This window comes from Chroicocephalus ridibundus, chromosome 6, assembly GCF_963924245.1.
Source record: "Chroicocephalus ridibundus chromosome 6, bChrRid1.1, whole genome shotgun sequence".
NCBI lineage: Eukaryota > Metazoa > Chordata > Aves > Charadriiformes > Laridae > Chroicocephalus > Chroicocephalus ridibundus.
In genome coordinates this window covers 22,502,032-22,526,937 of record NC_086289.1, presented here as the reverse complement: position 1 = coordinate 22,526,937, position 24,906 = coordinate 22,502,032, and the positions used below count along the sequence as shown (strand labels likewise).

Below are 24,906 nucleotides of genomic sequence, written 5' to 3'. Positions count from 1 at the left end.
GGCAGCCCTTCCGCTCAACCACCCTTGCTGCCCCCTTTCCGCCGATGCCGCGCCCCGCCACCTCAGGGCTCCTTCGCGATTGGCCAGTAGCGCTGCTAGTTCTACCCTCTCTCCTCTCACTGGCTCTCCACCGCTTGTCACTGTCGGGTCCGCCCCCTCCGGTTTCAGAACGCGATTCCATTGGGCGTTTTAGTGGGCTGCCAGCCTTACCGTGCGCGGGTTGGCTCTCTGGGCTGTCCGTCGGCGCAGTAACCAGGCAGCGGGTTACGGTGCGCCTGTTTCCACGTCAGTGAGAGCGGTGCGGAGCCGGTTTCCCCGGCCCCGGCCCGGCAGGACCCTCGCGCTCGGTGGCCGCGCTGTCAACGCCGCCGCCGGCAGGGAGGGAGGGAGGGCGGGGAGGGAAGGGCGGACAGAGGGAGGGCCGAGCCCTCCCGCTCGCGGCGCCGCCCGCCCGCCCGATATGTGAAGCGGCCACCGCCGCGGGGAGCAGGCGCCGCCATTTTGGATGCGGGGGTCAGTGCCGGGCGGCCGAGTGCCTGTCGCGATACTGTCGCGACGTGGGGGGCGGGCGGGCGGGGGGTACCGTGCGGGGGCGGCGGGGGGCGTGGAGGGAGCGGGGGCGGCCCCGGGGGCGGGCGGGAGCCCGGGGGCAGGCCGCAGCGGGTCGCGGGGTGGCTGAACCGGGCCGGGCCGGGGGCGCTGCTCGGGTCTGGGCAACGGCCGGAGGCGTAAAAGGGCCCGGTCAGGGCTCGAAGCGACGGGCCCGGGGAGGGAAGGGGGGGTGGGTGTGCACCAACTCTGCACAGGCACTCGCGTACCGGGCGCGAAGTTGGCTCCCTTAAAAATCGGTGGAAACCGAGATTTTTCCCAGCATACAGCCGGCTGGTCGGCTGTTGGCAGGAGGGGGGGTCGGAGCTGGCTTAGGCTGTGCGTTACGAGTTCAGCCGGTACCGTGTTTCTCAGTTTCAAGGGTATGAAGTAATTGGAAGAAGGAAAATCCCTCTCTCCATATTTACGTTAGGTTTCATTTTCACTCTGCTGCAGTTTTGACAGATAAATGTGAGTTGCCCTCTCTTCTTGATTCCTAGGCACTGTCTCGCTCTCGCAACTAGAAGCGGGCACTTGCAGAGAAGCCTGGCCCACCTTCCTTTCTGATGTGCCACCACTATCATGTTACTGCTTCTTATCTCTTAAAGGGTGTTCTTAATTGCCCAGAATTCTGGCATCACTGGACTGCATGCTTCTTTGCTATGCTGATAAATGAAATGAAAACTTACAAATGAAAACTTCTGTTACTTCTAGGCATTAAGAGCTAGCCTTTAGAGAAACATTCTGAGTTCTTTGATCTTTTACTGCCTGTGGTGTTTATTGTGGAGTAGTTATTATATAAAAAACCCAAGCAAGTTAAATTTCGTGATAGAGATTGATGTACCTTCCCTGTGTGGTTTAGAAGGGAGGAAAGGAGCCATTTCATTGTCAGGTGGGCTTCTGGGTAACCTAGCTAGTTCTGAGTTAGGCAGGGATTTTTTGTGATTCATGGACTGAAGGGTGTTGTGTGTTCTGTTTTGGTAGCAGTGTATTGTATCAGGACTCGAGTAGCCAAATCTAGGTCAGAGACTATATAGATTATTCATGCATTATCGTAAACAGTGCAGATTTAGGTCAATGGAAGCCTACTTTGAAATACTACCTTTCTTGCATATGTAGTGATTATGTTGGTTTTTATTATTGCTGTTTATTGGGGTAGTTTCACTGCGTTTGAGTCGGTTACCATAGCTGAAGGCTAAAGTTAGTGATAAGAAGTGACTTGATGGAAATCTGCCAGACTTTGTCACTCCTGTTGCTAACTCTTGCTTGTTTCCAGAAGAGTTGCTCACAATTCCCTGCAGGTGGGGGAGTGTTTCCTAAAAGTGTACCTGAGACTTCTTATGGTAATACTCAGGAAAAATTTGGGTTCCTATGCACTGTGATGTTTTGGGGTAGTGTGTTCCAAGGTTGAGCAGTGGAGTGTTCAGTGCATGTGTGAAACAACATCTGCAGATGTAAATCTTGTCATTGTTTTTGTATTAATATTTCATGTCTGATACTATTTCAGGAGTCTCAGACTAGTGATAATAACTGTCCATAGAACATTGCTGAAGGCTTTGAGAAGCATTAGATTTTTGTTCTTTTATAACATGCTGAGGTATCTACCTTTTTCCACTCATAATGTTCCTAGCCTGGTTAGCAGTGGGGCTGTGAATGCTAACAGCTTCCCTGCTTCTCATGGTGGGCTAGGCAGCTGGGTTGCCTTGGTTTGGAGCTGTCATTTCACTGTGCTGCCTGTTGAAGTTCCGCACAAGAGTGAAATCTGAGGACTTGTCTGCAGACTGAAGCAAACGTATGAACATATAATGAGAAAGAAATGAGAGATAAGGAGCTAAAATGCATTTGAAATTTAATAGGTACCTTTCCTGTTTCTTCTGCATGACACAAGACCACAGAACTTAATCCATTTGTTTCTGTACTGAGTTCACTATCTTGTGTTTGATTAAAGATTGCTTTCAGGAAAGGCATGTGGTCTTGATCTGAAGATATCAAGAGGTGTTGGAACCATGGCTTTACTAGAGAGGTTGCTTCAGCTTTTTTTAATGATCTTCAGCATTAGTAGTTCTGTTAACCTGTCCAACCAACAGTTATACAATATCCCACTCTTCAGACCATGCCTTTGTAACGTTAAGCCTGAATTCACGTTAGCAATTTTTTTGTATGTTGAACAAACATTTAGTCGTTTTGCTTGATTTACCACCGTGCTTTCCTAAACCCAACTGATCATTCAGTGCTGGTCTGGTAAATCTCGTAACTCTTTCTCTGTAGCTTCAGAGCATTAATTTCAACCTTAAAGCTTCTTTCAATATAGTACTTCTATACTGAGCTCTAAAGTGTGAGTGGTTGTTGCTTGTGATGAAAATACAATTGAAGGAATGCATACTGGAATTATCTGATAGATTAAAAGGAGTAGCCTTTGGGAAGTGTGGATTTTAGAGAAGGTATTTTTATTGCTTGAAATAAACTTGTAAACTTTTACAGGGATGGATGGTGCTTTTGGTGGGTTTAGCTTGTAAGGTGCATCTCTCTGAAAATAGTTGTCTGGCTTCCCCTCCCACCCTGTAATTTATTTCTATTTCCTTCTCCAGCACACTGTTGCAAAGGTCCTTTGCATGAATGAAGATAGTTGGCTGTGGTTTACTTTGGCAGATGTGTGTGCTATTGCTTAGTTAACTGTAAGCTTAAATATAAAGCAGGATTTTTGCCTTGTCTTTACTCGGTGTTTGTGGTGAAGTGGACTGTATTTGTGATGTTCAGAGATCTGAGAGTGAATTTATGTCTCCAGCATGATAGGGTATTTCAATTGCATTGGACCAGTAAGTTTTTTGGCATGTGTGAAGTGACTTTTTGTTCAATGACTAAAGGAATCTGCAGTGAGGAAAGGAGCGCATATTCTCATCAAGTCTTTTCAAATAGTTAGCAATGAAAGGATATAATTGCAAAAAAATCCCTTAAGTTTTGCAGGATTTTAACATGTCAGGAGAGCTGTGCCAAGCAATATGGATTTTTTGCACCCTTGCTTGAAAGGATCAGCACATTCTGTTTCCCAGCAGGTTAAAAGGAAACGGTGTGCGTGGGAGGTTTATGTCTGTCTTCTTCATGTTTTGCTGCTTGGAGATAGCAACAGGTTTGGGAACAATTAAGCATTGCAAGTCTTCTACATTCAGGAAGGACTAAGTCTAATGAGATTTTCTGTCTTGATTCTTTTAGGTTAAAAGTAGAGGAGTTTCTACAAGCAGATTCAGTAGTATGCAGAATAGCATTTAAGCTCTGACATCACTTTTAATATTGGCAGAACTATTGAGTATCTGTGTATGTGCAAGGCATGTGGTACATACGTCTGGAATTCCTTTGCATGCTTTTCCAGATAGGTTAGGGGAGCCTTTGTTTCCATGTCAGTTTGTTAAATACCTGGACTGGCACTATGAAGTCTACGTGCTCAATATTGTTTTGTTAACGTGAAGACAGGGAAGACTTGAGTTTTGACAAATTTGAATGTACAAAGTATTTCCCTAAAAGTACTTCTGGACCAGAATTTTGATTCGTGAAACTACCTATGTAGAAATATGGAAAATACTGGAATTGCTGAAAGAAGAAATAAATAAGTGATGAATTTTAAATGGTGGAGAAAATCTCCCATTAGTACCTTCTACTAAAACAAAAATGACATCAAAAAGTAGAATAAAATGTGATCAAGGGTATTTTTATGCAATATTTTAATGCAGTCATATAAATAATATATGGAATAAGTTACTATTGAGGACGGGGAACTTCTGTCAAGCAGTAGACACGTGAGTAGGAAGAGTATCTGTGGTTCTGTTATATACAGTTGTGGAGGGAGGATATAAACCTTTGTTCTCCAGGGCACAAGCAAACTACTTGCTAGAACTATTTGTTTATTTTTCTGAATCACCCAGTAGTGAATGAGATTAATAATTTATCTCATCTGTCATGGCAGTCCCTATACTATAAAATACTTTTGTCTTTGCCCCTAACTTATCGTGTAACACTTAGGAATACCATTATGTATAATTAATCTAATAGAGTAAGAAACAGTTTTGCCATAAGATTATTAATCCTATTGCAAACATATAAAAAAACCTAAACAACAAATCTGATGCTGTCCCTTGATAAGGCATTTTTTTATAATATTTCGCTTTCTTTCCATTATTTACAGAGTCCTGAAGCAAATTAGTCTCTTTCACTCAGAGGATATTTGTATATTTGAAGTGTTGCTGATAATTCAAACGTGTTAATTAATGTAAAGCCTGACAGATCCAGGATTTATGTTCTGCAGTTTCTGTGGTGGTGTTCCTGAGGTCTGGAATACTACACCAAAACCATTTCTTTCCAGCTTTGCTTTTTTGCTACGTGGGCGAAATTCCTTCTCATATTCTCTGTGTTTTATAACCCCCTGCCCTCCCTCCTCAGCTGAGTCCTTTAAATGAACTTGTCTGATTTGAAGTGTTATGATCAATGTTTCATCTGGTTTTAGTCTTTTGCTTCCCTATGGATGGCCTCTTGTCATTTCAAGCTGGAGTCCTCATTTTCCTTTCATATCTTCTGAAAAAAGTCTCATTACTTGGCTACCATTTCACTAAAATCACTAAATCCTTCTCATTTGCAGACATGGCATCATCTGACTCTCTTGCCTCTTTATAAGTACTGTTTATTCTTTATGAACAGTCATGTCTGTTCATTCCCCTTCATTCTTATTTCTTTATGCTTGGCTGTATCCCGGCTACAGCTAGTAGAGAGAGAACAATCCTATAGTAGTCTACTCTTCGTTTCTTTTGCTTGTAAAATTATCTCTTGCTTGTAAAATTTTTCCCCCTCTTCTGGCTCTCTCTCTGGGTACATCAGTTTAAGTTTTTCCCTGTAAGACCTCAGGGTTCATGAGAGTAAATGTCTGCCTTTAGCTTTCTCACTTTTTCTCCCCATGTTCCATCCAGTTTTGTTTCTAGTTTTGCTCGTTTCTTTGTGGGGTCTTAGCCATGACTTTTTTACTTGCCCGCTTTCTTGAAAGCTTCTTTCATGAAGCAAGTGTGAAATCAACATCTGTTATAAATTACTTTATTTTGTCAAAGTTTAAAGTCCCAATGAGTTTTGCTTTGGCCAGCTTATTCGAGTCACTGATGCTTATTTAACAGAGTACAAGATTGGCTTTGTGTTCTGTGCAGAGCTGCAGGACTTTGCATAAGTGCTGGAGATGCGTGTGTTATTGCATTGTCATGGATGTCTGTCCCGGTACCCTAACACTTTATCTTTCTGTGAACTTACATAGACTGGAAAAAAACAAGGAACGTGCCTTGACAAAGTTGTCTCTTGCTTCACAGATGCCCTGTTATAACTAACGGTCTGCTCTCATGGTCTTGAAAACTCACTCTGTGGAAAAATATCTTCTTTTTGTCTCCCTTTTGACAAAATAACTGTATTGTCTGCATGCAGAGAACAAAGATCTGAAAGAGTTTCTTGCATCTCTGCAGGCCTCCTGCTTGAGAAGGGCCAACTTGATGTTTTAGCTGAGGAAGGGAATGATTCTGAGGGGCTGGAGATTAATTTGAATTACCTTTATTTTCAGGACTGTCAGGATGGTGGATAAGAACATTTACATTGTACAAGGTGAGATCAACACGGTGGTGGGAGCCATAAAGCGTAATGCCCGATGGAGCACTCACACACATCTGGTGAGTTACCTTGAATTGTTGCTACCTGTTCACGCTATGGCAGAAACCACCTGGTTTTAGAAAAGTACCTCAGGTTTTCTTTAGCACTCGTTATAGTACTTTTATAAGTAAAGTTGGAATAACTTTCTAGAGTGTTACATGCTGAACAGTTTTGGCTTCTTGTGTGCCAGCAACTGTAAGAGGTACAACGCTCGAAATCTTCTACCGGTATACCCTGTAAACAAAAAAAACCAACAACCCCACATTGTATTCCACATGGGAATCATCTCATTTAGATTTTGATTGCCTGGTATGTCAGGGATTTTGAATATATGGTGTTATTTTATTTAAGACAATGTTTTTATATATCTTTTGCACTCTCTTGGAGAAGACAGTCTTCATCATAAAAGCCATGAAATAAAAATTGGGGAAATCATTATATATGCTGTATTTTTTAATTTTTCATATGGCATAGTATCTTTTTTTAGCTCTGTTTTCTAACTGCTAGCTGTATTCCTGACTGAAGCCTGTTAATAGTTTCAGACTTTTTTTGTTAAAAGCCATTAATACAATGTTTCCAAGTCTAGTAATGCATTGGGTCAGTTTATGGCTTCCGCAGTGTAAATGTATGCATTTGGCATACTGTATCTGTGGTGCACTTCAGAATGTCACCTGAATAGCAGATGGCTGTCATCTAGCACAAGTGGTTTCAGTTTGTCAAAGGGCAGGGCCCTTTTTCTCTTTAACAGGCGTTTCTTCGTTAGTGCTCGCTGCCACCCAGTAGGAGGTGTGGCTGTGGATGTACACAGCTTGGAGAAACTGCTGCTTCTCCTTATTTTAATATCGTAAAGATAGACTAAGGCTAAAGGATGCAGCTATTCATATAAATTTTGCACTGTGATTCTTTCTTCAAGTTATTTTAATGGCACCAAATGTCATTGTATTTCTGCTCCCATTACAATCTGCATAGATTAACATTATAGCAAATCCAGATGAGCCATTTCAATATGGTATGAGGTAGATTTACTCTGAAATTTATTGAACACCAGAAGGCTAATCAGAAATACTTCTAAGGACAATAAAACCAAGCCAGAATGCTCGATCTTGCACCTATGCTTTGACATTTGAGCTGCATGACATTGGAGAGCGCTAGCAGGAAAATAAAAGTGCTTCTCTTGATTTTTATGGAGTAAATATGCTGACAGTGATAAACTCAACCCACAGTACTTCTGTGAATATGAAGGTGAGGTGTTTACAGACCTGTTATTAAGATTTGTCTTCAGGAATATGTTTTGTCTCATTGATGACTTCCTTCCTATATATAACCTATAGGATGAAGAAAGGGATCCCCTGCTGCATAGCTTTAGCCTTTTAAAAGAAGTGCTGAATAATATAACAGGTAAGCTTATATAGAAATCATCAGGTATGTTACCTACTAGGGTATATGCAAATAAATGTACAAGTGCACTTGTTTCTCTTATTTACTATCCAGCAGTCACATACTGAATAACAAGAAAAGAGAAAATATGCATATACTTTTAGACAAATAACACCAACATAAACAAACTAGTACACAAATACCACTGCTTGCCACTATCTGGAGAGATATATATACACACACGTGTGTGTGTGTATATATATATATATATATATATATATATATATATTTGTGTGTGTATACACACACACATTTTTTTATATATAAATACACATGTTTCTTCAATATACTGAAGCTTGTAGTAATAGATGAAATCTGGTATATTAGCATGCATGGTCTTTCTGTGCTTTGTGTATGCTTTCTGTTCTGTGAATGATGGGGAAAAATGTGCGTAGAAAGTAGCCTCCCATTATCTCTTTTCTCCTCACATTCTTCGGTTTTCATCATCTGTGATCAGTAATAAGTGAAGCACAGACTTCACTTTCAATTTGAGTCTCTTGAATCTTGAAGTGAAAGCTTACTTTGTGACTGGTTACACTGAAAGGAACTGGAAAGGTATACTGATTACAGAAGCAGAATACAAGGCTGTGATGTGTATTCTGACCACGATTTTTCTCCCAACCTGTCTTTTTGCCCTTCCTCCCCCCATTTTCTCTTTTTGTAGTTTCATGAGTGATTGTTTAAGTGTAGCCTAAGCGTATGTTGAGAGTCTGGAAGTGAGGCTAATACCCAGCTGCACGTGGCATTCTGCTGGTTCTTCCTAGGATTTGTCTTACTGATTGTAATATTTGAAAGTAAGCTTTATTTCTGGTCCCTTTATTATAGTGAGTGTTCAGAACTACACTCAAGTTTGAGATGGACTTCTTGTATTTCTAATTGCAAAGTGTGCCCATTCTTGTGTCAGTGCTGAGTCTGGAATCCTGTAAAAAGTGGTTCCCTAGAAGTGCCACTTCCATGAGACGTGCTGAGGACACATCCCAGTTCTAAGCCCTTATTCCTTCCTCTTTTGTGGCTGCAAGTGTAATGCTTTACTTCTCTTTGCCAGGTGAACTTCCCTTGGTTGTGAGCAGGGCTCTTCTGTCAGGTCGTGACATCTTGGGGAACTCCTGCACAGCTTGCATTTCTGGATAGTATCTTCGTTCTAGGTGTTATACTTGTACCCAAACTGCCTGACAGTCTGGATTTGTGGGGTTTTTTGGTAAGCTCACTTGTCTCTGTAGGATATGCATACAGTCACCAAAAGTGTTTTGGAAGGAAATTTTCCTTCTGTCCCTTCTAAGAGATAAAATTTTCTTTAAAATGAGACTCCTGAAGTTCTTTGCTATTATTGCAAATGCCTCTTCTCATCAACAAGAGCAGGGAATGTCAGGATGCTCAAATAAATGCAATATGAGTAAATGTCAGGGACTGGCCGTTTGTCTAGAGTAGCTAGATACAGGGTGCTGTTGACTTGTTGGGGAAAAAATGCAAGCTACTATCTGCTTGTGTTAGAGAAAGCAAAGTTTAACGTACTGAGAGATTCAGAGACTCCCTGTGAGTATTAGTCATCATGTAATTACTTATATATGGTGATGATAGTGTGTTGTTTTGACTGCATGGGGTTCTTTTAAACAGGTAATTTCAGCTTCAGTGACTGCTATTTACAGACTAGTATCTTGAAATAGGACATCATTGCTATGCTCCATTTTTTTTTTTTCAGTTTTAGACAAGGAGTGGTTCCCAAGCAATACTTTGAACAATATAGAGTCTCCTGCCTTATCTTCCAGGCAATGAAAAGTCCAAGCTTAGGGTTTTTTGTGGGTATTTTTTTTTTCTGCATAGACCTTCCTTTCATGTCTCTTTCATTAGCTCATGGAAACGCATTGCTTTTATATTTAAATTTATTCAAGCTGTAATCTTTGACATTTGAGTTAGCTTTTAGTACAATTTTGCATTTATAGTAATATATATTATGTATTTTCTCAATCCCCCAAGAACCCATTTTAATCTGTTCCGGATGCAAATTTCAGGCTGCCTTGTCCCATCTCCCCTCTTGCTCTCGCCCTCCCTTCCCCTCCCCCATGGAGCATGTTTGATCAGGTGTGGCAGGAATATCCACTGTCAAGCTGCGCCCTTTATATTAGTCAATATTATCCTTCCTTCCCTCCCACTCCCTTCATTCTCCTCTGGGCTTTACCAGTTGATTTATAATTTTGGAATTCTCATCGGAGTCTGTAATACAGTTTGTTCATTATTTAACCAAAACCTGTTTAATGAGCAAAGAGAGGCAATGTAAATGTTAGGCATGTTGCAGTGGAGTACCTTTTGTTCTCCTCTGAGCTAGTGGGTATTAACTCTGTCGTGACTGTGATGCTGGAATACCCTGGTCGAGGGTATAAAGATGCACCGTATGCCTCCAGCAGCTAAAGATTCTCATTGCAAAGTATTGCTCCTCAAGAGTAACTGAATTACATCATGTGTTTTGTTCAATTACCAAAATAGTGAATGCTTGCTTGCAACTAAGCAGTGGTATCCCATCCCACTGTAACATCATGGCTCTTGAGGGAAGCATCTAGAGAAGGTGCTGTCGCTCAGCTCAAACAATCCCACAATTGTGGCAGGAGTAACTTCACTTCTATGTTCAGCATACCTAGCTAAGGGCCTTGGACCTGAACTGTGTGGAATAATGTTGCTCTTCAAAATTCTGACAGAGAAACTTACTTTCTGTGGCAATTTTATGTAGATTTACAAAAGCAGTTTAATAATTTGAAAATGAACAGCAGGTCTGCTGCGATCCACTAAGATTTGGTTTATTTTATTCCATTTTTATACTTTTATGGGCTGCATATATTTTAATTATTATTGATAGTAGTTGCCTGAAAAACAGAAATGAAAAATAGAGGTTCTGTTGTCTTGGGTGATGCATAAGTTAACGCCAAGATAAATTTGATAGCCGAATGCTTGTTGTACTAAGATAAGCACCATAACCCTAAGTTTGATGTGGTGTCTCGTATTTCCAATGCTTAGAAAAAGCAAAAATCTGTGTCCTGAGTTACAACCATATGGAAGCAGTGACTAGCAAGCTTTGTCCACACATGCAAAATTGAAACCATGCAAAAAAAACCATCTTCAAAGGTTTTTTAAAACTGATGGAAGCATTAGTATTGATACAAATTTGGATCTAGGGTAACTGTCACCACAACTTCCATTTGACTGCTTTTTAAAGTAAGCTGACTATCTAGAAAACGTGTTTGGATGTTGAAATATTTGTTCATTTCATCAGTTTTGTTGTGGATTTAGATCAACAAAAGGAAACTTCTTTTTGACATCCAGGGATAACTGAGCATCTTTTCTTTCATGAGTGTTTCCAACTTAGAAAGCTCTTGAGCTCACCAGAGAGAGGTGGTGGTAACCACTAAGGGCTGGAAATAGGAATTAATTATAAGCCTGCTTTTCCATGATCTGATGAGGATTGTGTTCCCTTAAATCTTGCTGTGGCTGTTGAAGTCTTCAGACCATTACAGTGTGATGTAGAGGTAAGAGCAGTTACTTCTGTAGTCATTCTCCTCATTGCGGAATACGTGCTCTGCTCTGACTGGGGGGATGAGTCAGTAACCAGGATTTTCGTGACTGAAGTACTGCTTACTGGTGTGTAGGATGGCTTTAGGACAGAAAATGACTGAATACAACTGCCTTGTACAAGTCAGCACTGCAGTGGGAGAAGCAGGTGTTTGTGGAAAGTGTGTGCATCCAGAGTCTATTTAAATAAGGTTTAAACTAGGTAAACACACCTGTGAAGAGGTGCTTGTGTATATTTTAGGTCCATGAGTGCCAGACTGGAAGGTTTGAGTCCTTTTATCCTCTGGTGGTTCAGAGTTAGTGCATTTAAACAGAAGCTGCAAAGTAAGCTGTTAGAAGCACTCTGATTTCATGCACATTCATGACATTTTAAATGAATGCTTGTACAGTGGGTTCAGAAGAATCTTTTCATGGCTTATTTCAGACAAGAAGCTGCTGCAAATCTCCATCTTTAGAGGGTTGGCTGGGGCATTAAGAGCTGGCTAAAGGTCAAATGACTGTAACCGTAAGAGAACCTTTGCCCAGTGTACTGACTTAATATACTTGTTACTGTAGCCATCAGTTTTCTGGTATGTAGATTTGATTGCACACTCATTTTCTCATGTCTGAGCTCTGGAAACTCAGTTTTTAGGGAAAACCTGACATTTGTATAAAACAACACAGGAATTTTATCCTGATTTGAGATTAATGTCTGAACTTTTTCTGAAAGATCTAGTGTTTAGATGTGGTAAATCAGTAGTAGATATAAACGCGTGACCTGTTCTCAATGCTATTGCAGTGCTAGTGAATAGAATCTGAGATGTTCATAGTGATCTACTCCAGTTAAGAAATCATAAAGAATAATATTATTTTTTTAAGAAGTGTAGGAATTATATAGATGTGTAATACGTATACTGCTGCAATGCTTGTTATTTTGCACTTTGCAGATAAGAGCAATGACATATTTTATTTATTATTTATGTCTTGAATTTCTGCAGGAACTTCTTGGACTTACTAGTAAATAACAAATACTGATGAACTGTAAGCTGTGATACTTGTCCCTTTGTTTGCATTGAAGACTTGCAATGTTATCTAGAGCAGACGTTAAAAAAAAAATCACCTAAGCTTTTTTCTGTTGCATAGCAGCTTCATACAAAAGATCTAGAAGATTCACTGGTCTCCTAGGTTATATCTGTTCCTGTGATAACTTAAAAAAAAATTACTTTTTTTTGGTTAAATAACAGGTATCCATACATGTTAACTTGGTATTTTGGAAGACCAAGCAACTCAGGCTAACATTTTATAAAACTTTTAAGAGAGGAAAGCATGTAATAAAGGTTAGGAAATTGATAGAGTAAGGTTTCTTCCATAGTTTTGACTCAGCCTCACTCTAATTAGTGGATGGCAACACAATTTTAGTCCATATTGAATGACCTGACACAGTGTACAGAAGTGGTAGTTAATTTCTCTTAATATTTTCTGTCACCTTACTATAAGAAATATGAAGATTAAGGTGACAACCCTAATTTGATGCGTTGCGGGCAGGCTGAATCCAGACTTGATTTTTGCTAATCGTGTTCATGTGATGCAGTAAAAGTCCATCATTTTAAAAGCAAGTTCCTAGTCTTCATGAATGCAGGCATCCTTCCAAGAGCACAGAGAATGTACACCAATGCAGTATTTTTGCTTTGAAGCTGTAGGTAGTTCCAAATTCTCTCTTTGAGAGAAATTAATCTTCTTTTTAATCTTACCGTAGCATCAAATGATTGTTTTATGGCTGAGGTCTTTGAATTTGCCTCAGATAATAGGTTTCTATTGATATTTTTGGCATAGATTTTTTGATGTTACTGGAGAAATAATAAACCAGACTTTTACCAGGTGGTTGCTAATTTTGTGCTTTACTTCCTAAGTGATTTTCCTGGAGTGAGATACTAATGTGCCCTAAGAATGGTAACTGCAAGGGGCGACCTGGGATGTGAACTTCTCAAGCCCAAAACTAACAGTAAAATTGTCGTAATTTCACTTAAGATTTAGTTTATTTTCTGTATAAAGGAAGAAAGAGGAGGAATGTGCTTGATGAAGAATAACCGTTTAGTATGCATGAAGTTTATAAATGCACCATGGCAAGCACCATAACCTTTTCCAAGGCTTTTCTGTTGGGTGCGGGGCAGCATTTATGCAGAGCGTGAGAGGAGTCAGGTATGGATGTGGTCACTCTGAACTATAATTGATTCTGTGGAATTATTCACTGAGCCCTTCAACATAGCATACTGAATGAAACTGGGACTCTTGAGAAGTGGAAGCTTGTAATTGAGAGATCATATGTCTAAGACTGAACAGGCAGAAAGGGCTAAACCATGGTTGTGTAGCATCCTTAATTTGATAACTTTTTAGCTCTTGTGTCCATCTTCTATTTTGTGTTTCTGAGTAGTAAGAAACTTACTGAATAAATTCAAAAGAATTAGAGCGACGCTGGGAATATCTAGAGCAAAAAAACCAACGAGCCCAGTAAGGTGATCTTCACAGATGGTATTTCTGCATTTCTCTCTGAACTGAGCCTTCTACAGTCTACCACCACGCTTGCAACACCACCTAAGCATCCTTTTAATACAGTTCTTTGGGTGCAATTTAAGACTAGAGCTTGGAGCTTAACAGTCTTCCATCTGTGCATGGCTAATGACTGGCAGGTACAGGCAGGAGGTGGTGCTGTTGGAAGGAATTGTTTCCTGACCCCTAATCCTTAAGGACCCAAGGATTTAGATGGACAAGCGCTCCTGGCGGTTGCTTGGCAGAGTTCCCACAGTGGACTTGTTCTGTAACACCAGCCTTCTGTTACCACTGCAGGGCTGAGCTCTGAAGAGCTGCCACATGTGCGCGGTGTGCAACTGACTCTCTCTTGTTCCACGCTTGTTGAGCAATTACTTTCCCACTTGTTGGGCACTCCATTATTTCCTTCGGTTACTGCTTCTGTGTGAAGTGGAGCCATAAAGGAAATGGCCTAATGTACATACATTAGAGGGCAATAAATTGCAGTTTGATTTGGTAGAAAGGCAGTACCAGATGCTGCGCTGAAGTTAAGGTTTCTCTTAAGTCATCCATGAAGGTTTTATTCCAGGTTTTTTTGATGATGATGTCTTTGTTTTGGTCAAGATTAGTTAAAGGATTTGTGGCCAATTAAGAAATGTTAAAGGTATTTGCATTATAGTAAAAACCCTCTGGAAGTAAGAGTGTACATTAAATTGCTGAATTCACATAGAAGTTTATTAAATATATCGCTCTTCTGTTCTGTCACCTTTCCTTTTAACTGTCGTCTTGCTAAAGTGTTGCCATCTAACCTGTTAAAAACAATCTCTCAAAGGTGATTTACTTCAAAGATGCAATAACTTGTCTCAGAAGCTGCAGGTGCACATTTATATAGTTTCATAATATCTAATAGGACTGCCAAGAAGTATTGGTCATACATACACAACAAGCGTACTGAAACATTCCTCACCTCAAAGAGTTTGTAGCTTAAGAGGGTGGAAGCAGAGAGAAGTCATTAAGTACACAAAGTTGTTAAACACTCGAGTGTTTTTTCTTAATGACTGCCTCCATTTGTCCTTCAAACACGCCATCGTTGGCTGATCCCTGGTACGGTTTATAGCAAGATGTGAGTTTGAAGGAGAGGTTTGAAAGAATATTCAATTGGGCAAAATGTCCTTTTTTCAGGAATAGTGCAGGGATGTGTGATAAGGTGCTGCTTCTCTCGATGATTAGTGTGGAAATAAAAAGCCAAAAAGAGAGGTACAACAGGAGGGATTTAAAGGTACGTATGAAAGTAGCAGAGTAATGGAGAACATTGTTATTAAAACAAGATGCTGATTGCTTAGGGAACAGTAATAGTGAAAGATGTGCAGTTGGTGACTTGCTTGTTTGGGGTAAACTTGCAAGAGTTTTTCCTTTATAGGGTAACTGTACCTAGCTTGTCTGCTGTCTGAGTGTTGTGGAATAGATTATTGCTGAAGGGGTTTTTTTGCAATCGGGGAAAAAAATAAATCTTCCGACATGTTATGGAACTCCTCATTGAAAATTCTTTAAAAAATTTCAGATGGATAGTCAAAATCTTGCTTCTGTAATTTGCCTTTAGAAAATTGTACATGATAGCAAATCTGTCTGGGGAAGAGCTATAAAACTCACAGCTGCGTGTAGCCCTATGAAAAATCTTGTCATCTTTTAGATGACATGATTTTAACTTGCTTTACAGCACCTCTGAAAGCTACACAGAAAAGAAAGTTTGGCATGTATTGCCTGTAATACAGTGGCTTAAAGGTACAGTCTGAGGTCTTGTGATATGTCGGGGTCTGAGGTGAGTGTTGGAAATGTCATGTCATGGATGAGTTTGAAGTGCGTTCATTCCAGTGTTGGTGGTATCAACAGATACTTTCTGTGAATTCTTTAACAGAGTGAGGAAGGCTAAATTGTGAGTGAGTTAAATGTATGTAAATCTAGGGACAGTTAATCAAATCAGTACATGTCATCACAAAATTGCATGAAATAAAACCCATCTTGAGAAGGAACGATTATCAACTAGTCACAGTTATTGTGGAAAACTGATAGATCTACATTAGTATTGCATGATTTACTGTATCCATGTGACTTGGAAATGCCTTTGGGAGTGTTAAAGCAGCCTGCTCTTGATTTGAACTCCTCATTATATTTGGGCATTTCTTCTTTAGTTTAAGGGCATGGGGAGACATAGACTCCTTATCACTTGAACTTCATGAAGTGAATGTGTCCATGGTCTTTGCATGGTGCAATTGTGAAGTTAAAACTTGTCAGTTCAAACTACTTTTGTAATCAAGCATGTTGTGAAAGAAAGAGGAGGCATATAGTTACATGACAGTTGAGGAGCAGGGCGTGATGTTATGACAAAAAAAAAGATGATGTGAGATGGGTAGAAATGCAAAAGTAAAATGTGTTAGGTGAGAGCTTGCACGTATATGCAATAGAATTGAAGTTTGGGTTGATAATGGCTTTAGCTATCCTGTCAAAATGAATAGGAACTGTTTTCATGACAGTTTATGCCAATGTATTTTGCACTGTAATCACAGTTACACAATTGTAGTACTCAAGGGGTGCACTTGATTAATGCTTGTTAACTGAATATGTTAAATTCTTCAGTGATGGTGGTACTGTGTTTGTTTGATCCTCTATTTATACTCTAATAAAAGCACTTAAGAAGTTGTAATTTCCAGTTCTGTCCTTGTAGCAGAAAGCTGAAACTTATTCCTAGCTGTATTGAAACAATAAATTCTGAACAGAGCAGTCTTTCAGAAAGTGTGTGCTGCCTTTGCTTGGCGCAGGAGTCTGAATGCTTGCATGACTGTAAATAATTCTTGACATGTGTGCTACTTAAATGAGATGAGAGACTTCAAAACTGTGCTGTTTACTTTTGATTGTGTTTAACTTAATTATGGGAGGAAATTTTTTATTAAAATGTGTCCTTGTGCCCTGTTACTTTTCAGAAAATTGTCATTTTTCTTGATACAGTGACAAAGTCTGCCAAGCGGCTGTTGAATTAGATTCCATTAACTTCTTGATTCACTGCTTAAATAATTTAGGTGGCAAATTGTAAATATGTGGCATTGTTGAAATAAATCAAGATGTGGTTGTTACCTTGATCGTGGCGTATTGAAGGAGAACAGTCTGTTAGACCTGTGTGTAGCCTAGGGGAGGGGTTTTATTCCTGAAATAAAACAAGTGGCACTGGTAAAATATGGTTGCTCATGTAAGCATCTTTAGTAACTGCACTTAGGAACTTGGATGTTCTTCAAAGTGGGATTAGACAGTTTGTAGTGGCCCATAATAGTTCTGTAATAACTAAGGTGGCTGTCATGGCAGCATGGCAGGAGACATTAGCTGGTTTTCACTTCAGCCTGAGGTTTTCACATTTGTCATTCAGAGATACTGTCTTTTTCTTTGCATGCTCAGCTCTTAGTTAAAACATTTGGATTTTCAGTGTCTGAAGCGCAAATATATTCAGTCAGACTTAGGATCTAACAACCACTATCAAATTTTACTTTTGCGCTTCCCCTCTCTTAAATACATTCTTCCTCAGTATGAAATTAGCACTTCAGATGTGATCAGGCGGGTACAGGGAATGGGAGAACACAGTCCTGGGAATACTTACTTTGGTGGCATTGTTGACGATGAACATAAAGTTGTAAGAAATATGTTTGCTCAAATACTTACCAGTCTGTAAAAATATGGTAAACAGGAAGAGACTTTTCAGTTGAAACAGGAGTACTGTGATATTGTAGGAAAACTAGATTTTTGGGTTGGCAAAGAGATAAGTTCTAAACAACAAACTTTTCTGAAAGCATGTGACTTCTTTGTGTGATACAGGAGTCTGAATGTTTTCATGATGAAGGCTTCTGCTTCATTAAGAACATAAGGAAAGAAATATCCATGTTTGGTATATCAAAAAGTAACATTTTCTTGGGGAAAAGGCTTTGCCAAGAGTAGTGGAAACATAGGAGAGGAAGAAATTAAAAGATTCAGACATTGTAGAAAGCAATAGAGCAACTGTAACAGAGTAGCTGAATGGTAATTCAATAATTGAAAAAAATTAAAACATTCAGAGAAAAAGAAATTGCTCAAGAAATATATTATTAAGTAATTGGAGGGGCGGGGAGAGGACCATGATAGGCATCCTAGGAGGCTTAATTTAATGGCTTGGTAATGACTACTAAAGCTTTGTGTCAGAGGCAACATCAACGTAAATTTTGCAAACTGTTTTCTCCCTTCCACTTTTACTAACAGTCCATCAAAAATGTAAAAGTGAAGTTCATTCTCATTCATCTGCCGTTAAGTTGCGCAGTTTCTTTTTGGACGGCAGTTCTTCATGCTATTGAGTTTCGCAGCCCGTACTGGTACTTGTTCACATGCACAAGACCCATGTGCTGCAGCGGAAGGTCACACACTCCCTTTCACTCCGCAGGAACAGCAGGTGATGGTACCAGCTGTTCACATCCCCGTATTAGATGCCTGAATTTGAGCAGCTGTATGAGGCTGCTAATAAACTCCAACATGTAATGCAGTTCATATTTTGCCCACATTTCACTTGATCCTACTCAGCACTGGCCAGTATTTTTTTTTAACATCTTTCAATGCCACCCATAAGATGCTCATTTCCTTTCTTGTCGTGCTGGTCTCCGCTCCTCTTGTATGATATGCCAGCCAGATGCTTGAAAAGTGCTCTGGTGTTAGAGATTTGAAAAGGAAAGAGTACCAGAAAACGTGCAAATGTGTAGGGTTTAAGGAAGCAGGAATAATCTGTCTAGCAAAAATGTTTTAAAACTTTGAAGTTTTAATGCTGTAGTGAAAATAATCTATACTGTTCTAAAAGATGTACTTGTCCTTAAGCAATACTCATTTTGGATACAAACCTAGGTGTTTTTTCATTTATTTGTTTTAGAAGAATGGGCCAAAAGTGCTTTCATTCTGAGGAACCTCTACCTGCATTCGGCTAGCTGGAGAGGCCTTGTTAGGTGGATCTGCTATTAAAATAAGGCTGCACTGGTTTTTAATTCCACCTCCAGTAATAAAAATGGCCTGGCCATGAGTTTTGATATATCCACAGTTGATTTCAACTTGTGCTTTTTATTTAAAAAGCTTATTTGTGACCTGTTAGAACCCTCTGTTAAGCCAGTTAAATAAACGGTGGAAAGGTTGAAACTGCCTGTCTGTGCTTTCCAGAAAAAGGGAGGAGGGAGCCAAAGGAAAGATATTTACAGTTTTAAACCCTTTCAGCTCCTCTGTTCACCTCTTCCTCTTGCATCATTGATTTAGCTCCCATCTCTTTCTCTGGAAGACTCATAGTACCTAGAACTGAGAAATACCTGGGTTCCCCTGGCTGGCCGCCAATGTGATCACAAAGTCTCCTTGCTAATAAGATCCCAAGAGGTGACTTCGGTGTTTTATGTTTTGTTTGGTTTGGTTGTTTGTTTTTTTTTTTTTTTTCCCCCCATTGCTCTAGTCGCAAAAAATGCACTTTGGAATCAAAGTCATACTGAGGTAGGAGCTATCAAGAGCATCTTTTCAAAATATGGAGATGGAGGTGGGAAAGAGAGTTTATTTGGTCCTTTGCTCGAAGGATCTCGGGGAACTTAGAAATTCAGCTAGAGCCAAGATAATTATCAGAAGTCAGGTGTTAAGTATTTTATAAAATTATTAAAATAAAAGAACCTGGCTGTGCAGTTAGGGTTGGAAGAGATAGTATGAGATCAGAAATATATGGTAGAATATAGGAAGAATATAACTGTTAACATAGTAAAGTGGCTTAGCTCAGGAGAAATAAAGCTGATTTTTCGTTAGATCCTGTTCTTATTGCTCCACAACTCATTTTAGCTGGTCAGCATTCTTAAATTGAACTATCTGAAATCTAGAACTGATTTTTCTTGCTTGATATGTGTTGCCTTTCTCCACCAAGATGGCACTCTTTTTTTTTTTTTTTTTTTTTTTTTTTTTTTTTCCTGGATGAGGAATTGGCTCTCCCGTGGCAGATTAGAGCTGTAAGCTCCTTGTTTAGCATCTAGCCTTTTTTCAGACAGCCTTAAAATTTCTTTCTAGACAGCCAGTATTAATTGGTTGAAACAGCCAGTTATTTTTAACTGCATGCTTCAGATTTTTTTTTTTTTTACTGTTCAGGTGTCTGTCAGCCGTAAAGAAAGCAGTTGAAGTAAATAGCTGTATCAAATGAAGTACCTCTTGTCCCCACAACTGCTTCCAAAATAAACCAAGAATAATGCTTTACACATTTTTGTCTCCTTTAACTCTAAAGGCAAGCAAGAGAGGAAGCATGGATTAACATCTAGTGATTTCTAGGAGCTGTTCTCTGCTCAGATTCCTCTGTGCTTGGGCTGACTGACAGGGACATGTGGCTCAAGTGCATCTGGAAATTTATCACGGGCAAAATTTGGTAGGGTAAATATAGCAGGAACGGGTTGTCAGGGCAGGAGACAGATTGTTCTGGGAAAGGAAGTGCTGTCTATCATCTGAATAACAATTTCCTATATTTCTGAGACTCACCTCTTTCTTGCAGCATAGCTAAGGTACCAGCAGGATCTGACATATTTGCTGTGTGAGGTGTCATATGTTCCTTATGGTGGGAATATTACCAGAAATGGTAAAATTGATAGGAGTGTCTATAGAGAATTGATACTGATATACCCTGTGGTGTTTAAATAGTAGTGGCACAGACTTTGTTCTAGTTTAAGCTCTTTTTGAAAATAGTCAGGGACATCAAACATGAAAAGTAACTGCCAGAGTTTCATGGCATGGTAACACAGAAGAATGCTGACATTTGCTTTGGTGCAAAATTGTTTCTAGCCCACGTGGTTCCAGAAAAAAAAAAGCCAACCAAGAAAACTCAAACAAAAAACACCTTGAAAATGGTCTGAAAGCCCATACTCTAAAATTCTTTTGTTGGTAGCTGATATGTAGAAGATGAGCAGGGGTAGAAAAAGTCAATTTACAAGGCTTTCCTCCAGCAAAAGCTGATTGGCACAGGGATAAAGCTTCTTGAACCATTGAGATACTGATTTAAGTCTCAACACAAATTACATTGGTTGTGGAGAAAATTGAAATAACAGTGTTAGAATGGCCTACAGAAGTCTATGTAAGCATAGGAGAGTGTAGGCTATATTTTATACAGAAAGGCATAATCATGGGCAATGACAATTAAAATCTGAACAGATACAAGCAGTAGAAAATGGAACAGTAAATTACAGACTTTCTGAAGTTTATCAAGGCAAGTTGGAGATGAGTACGGATTGGAGGGGGGGGGGGGAACAACCCTAAACCCTGCTTAAACATCAGTAATCACATCCTATGCTTTCTCCCTCTCCATAAAGCTTTGAATAACTTCATCTGTACCATTTGCTGCGTATTCTTGATTCGGTGGGCTGTTTGGTTTTGGTTTTTTTTTTTTCTTTCATCTGCTTGCTCAAGAACTTACGGAAGATGGAACCCCTGACAATTTAGTGCAGGGTAGCTGCCTGTGGTTAGTCACTGACTCTGTAGCTTGTCCTGAGAGGTTGGGCACTGCTTCACACCGTAGCGAGCTCTGGGTCCGCTGCCTTGTGATGTGGCTGTGTCTGGGGTGGGGGTAGCAGCCAACAGGTGCAGAGCATACCACGCCAATGTGGAGGCAGAGAATTTCTGTCCAAGGGCACTGGGGGTAAATAACTGTAGTTGTAAAAAGTGTTACATGAATGCTAACGTCTTTCACTGAGCAATGAGTCTCTTCTAAAATCTACCCCACAAACTTCCATCTGATAAGCTTCAATTTTTATCCTGAGACGTCTGAAGAGCCAGACTGATGTTGGAATTTTCTTTGCCATATAGGTAAAAATTAGTAGTTTGCTGAAGGATGCAACTGATTCGGACTAGAGGCTGTCCAAAAACTTGCCATAGTTATAAGCAATAGGATAAGATACAGGATTCTGTGCTTTTTGAGTAAAACCTGCATGACTTAAGTAGAGAAAACTGTTTTTTTCAATGTACAGCGTTCTTCAAAAATATTTGTAAGCCCTTAGGATTACTTCGTTATTTCGTCTGATTGCACCAGGTCGAAATACTGTGCTGCTTGTGCTGCTTGACTTACGTAGGGATAAAACCTCCTAATTTCTCATTCACAGAGCCTACTCAAGACTTGTTACTCCATTTACTAGCTACGTTACGTAGCACAACTGGCTTGCCTAGGCCTCCTGCAATGTAAACCACAGCAGAAGGAACAGTACCTTTGGTGGGAGTCAGGGGGGGAAGGAAAAAAAAAAAAAAAAGTCTGTGCTCATCTTATTGTTGCACTGTTGCCTGCATGCATGCCTCTTATCCTCTCCCAGGTGTTCCAGCTTCTAGCAACTGAGATTTGAAGTCTGTCCCTTAGAAGTCTCTGTTTCTCTTCAGTCTGCCCAGATGCTGTTCCTCAAAGCCCTTTTAATCTAGCTCTCTATTCCATTTTATTTTTCATTTGCCTGGCTCACCCTGGAATAAGAGTGAAAGGGCTGAACTTCATATTGCAGGTGAAATTTTACATCAAAGGACACCTGTGTTGTCTGATCATCTGGTACCGGTAAACTGTTGTTTGTTTTTCTGTGCATCAGCTATCAGTATGTATGGCAACAAAGTACTTTTTAATCAGGTATCTAGCAACAGAAATTAAATCAAGCATAACATATATTCAGAATATGTTGTCTTTGCTTATATGTCTACCAGCATTTAATAAAAGGATGTTGTTCCTTTCCCCAACACTTATATTTTGTTTTAAAATGGCAGTTTTGCTGTGAACTAAAGGCAAGAAGCTGAGATTGTCTACAGTGCATTAAAAGTGTATTAAAAGAATGAGGCTGTGATATTAAAAAGAATTCCAGTTACTTAAATTTGAAAGAAATCTAGAAGGAGTAAAGTACAAGTAGATGATTTGTAAAGGGCTTTGAAATTGTAAAGTATTATGTGCAATGAAATATGGAGTAGTATTAGGAGGCATACGGGAGGGGTGTTAGTTTGAACAAGCATAAGAAATGGGGTATCAGTGTATTAGCAGCATCTAAATTTCCCACAAACACTTAATGTTTCTGAACATGAAGAGATGTGAGGAGAAAGCCCAAGTATTTGTGAAAGGTAATCCATTTTCTTCAACTTGTTAGTGAGCAAGATGAATAATGTCTTTAAAGCAGTAGAAAATGTAGATTTCTGTTGCTTATTTTTAGTCATTACATACCTCTTGCATGGAGTGCTCTGCAACATTGTAAGGGAACCAAATGTGGATTAGAGGTTGAAGCAGGAAGAATAGTAGTAGATAATTCGTGCTAGATTAAATTGGAAGGAAGGAGAGAGGAAAAAGATGCAGTAATAAGTGAAAGCCAGAAAAATGCTGCAATTCTGGAACAATTATAGACGTTTTCAGAGCTGCTGCTATGACGAAAGTGACTAGAATAGTTAACTCTTCAACAGGAGCTTTTTCTGCGGGGATTTCTTCTGGGACTACTTTTCCACAATAAGAATGGCTTTGCTCTGGGTGTTGTCTGCATGATGATTTGTTCGGGATGGCTGCACAATTACATGTAACTGTGACCTAGCTGTGTTGATAGATGTCATGTAAAAAGGAAGCATTTAATCTCTGTAAGTATAACCATTTTGCATTCTACAACAGTCCGTTGCAACTGTCTAGGTAATACTCAAAGCTTATGGTATTGAAGTTTTATTTACTGGCAGTAAATGCTGAATTATTAACCCGTTCTGATAATTTCAGCTGTTTAATTGTATGAAGAAGGTAGTTGTTCCATTTGAAATCTTTAAACTGTTTTACTGTTTCAGCTACTAATTCTGGGACAAGAACGCACACAGTAAGATGATGAAATGAGCAAACAGGGACGTGCAGGTGTATAGAATTTAAGTGGGAGTACTTTGTTCTTGATCTCCTCTTGAACACCTTCTAGGTGGCAATCTGTATAGGAATGATGATCATTGCCTTTGTGACATATCTTAGTGTCTTGTATTTTTTCAGCTGAAATTCCACTTTATGAAAATCATCTGAAGTGTTTGCTTAATTTAATCTTTCAGTCTGAGCCCAAAAACTTAAACTGCACAGAATTTTATTAGCTACAACAGACTATTGTAAAATATTTATGCTGCAACCTTATTTTTGGTTTTGAGAGAAGAATCACTTATGCTTAGAGATAGAAAAAGCAATGAAAGCAAGGCAAAACTTGGGACCAGGACACAGAGCTTTCAAGCGTACCCTATGCGTGCATAGATGAAGTTTTATATCTGTGGAAGCTGCCTGAGTTTCTTACAATCCACAAACAGCACTTAGGGCCAAATGTAAATGCCACAAAAGCTACTTTGCAAAAAAAGCATGCTTTTCAAAAAAATTTTTTAGCTTTGTCTTCCATGACTCATGTTCCTTTTTTTTTTTTCTTTTGCTGTTACTTTCTGTTTATGCTTTCTTTTCCCATGTAACCCCATTAAGAATCTAATCTTTCTGTGTCAAACTTACAACTAATGTGACTTTTCATTAGGAAAACCCCTGTATTTGCCTGACACAGTAGTTCTTGCTTCCCGTTCTTTATGTCCCTTTGCACAGTCAGCACTGAGTTTTTGTTGGGCTTAATATAAATGGGCTTAGAAAGGCAGGTGCTTCTGGATTTGAATTTATGAGACTTCCAGATATGGAGTGTCATACATGCTTCCCCCCCCCGTCGTCTTCTGTAATGCTCTGTAGTCTGTAATAGGTTGAGTTGTAACATTCATTAAACCATTCCTCACATTCCCTGCTTTGAAAGCTTATCAGGACTGCTTTGATTTAGTTATCTGGAACAAAAAAAAAGCCGTTTGTGAAGGTTGGAATGGAGCTCTGGAGCAATAATATATCAGAGATCAGATTCAGGTCCCAGTTGTATTATTCCTAGGGATTTATTTGTCTGTGTACACACAGGAGCAGAGTGGTGTGTATGGAAGGCTTGCAGGAATGCAAATTGGACACATTTTGTTGGGACCTGTAGGGGATTTTCACTGCTTCATAATTTTTCAAAGGTTTGTTATACATCAGGCAGCCACTGCCTCTTCTTTAAACCTTTAAATCCCCCCTCTTTTTCCTGTTCTAAAGGTCAGATTTTTTTGACAACTGTGTGCAGG

General features: G+C 39.6%; 1 protein-coding gene across 6 annotated transcripts in view; it reads left to right on the top strand.

Moving 5' to 3' along the window:
* The first annotated feature begins 254 nt into the window (after positions 1 to 254).
* GBF1 (golgi brefeldin A resistant guanine nucleotide exchange factor 1) overlaps positions 255 to 24,906 on the top strand; it is a 108,527-nt gene continuing 83,875 nt past the window's right edge. For 4 of the 6 annotated variants that reach the window (XM_063338556.1, XM_063338555.1, XM_063338554.1 and 1 more), the window contains exons 1-3: positions 256 to 513; positions 6,170 to 6,275; positions 7,587 to 7,653. In XM_063338556.1, coding sequence (XP_063194626.1) covers positions 506 to 513; positions 6,170 to 6,275; positions 7,587 to 7,653 — 181 coding nt within the window. In that variant the 5' untranslated portion in view covers positions 256 to 505. Of the gene's footprint in view, positions 514 to 4,886; positions 4,908 to 6,169; positions 6,276 to 7,586; positions 7,654 to 24,906 lie in introns of those variants that run through there. The other 2 variants (XM_063338551.1, XM_063338553.1) reach the window with 2 other exon arrangements.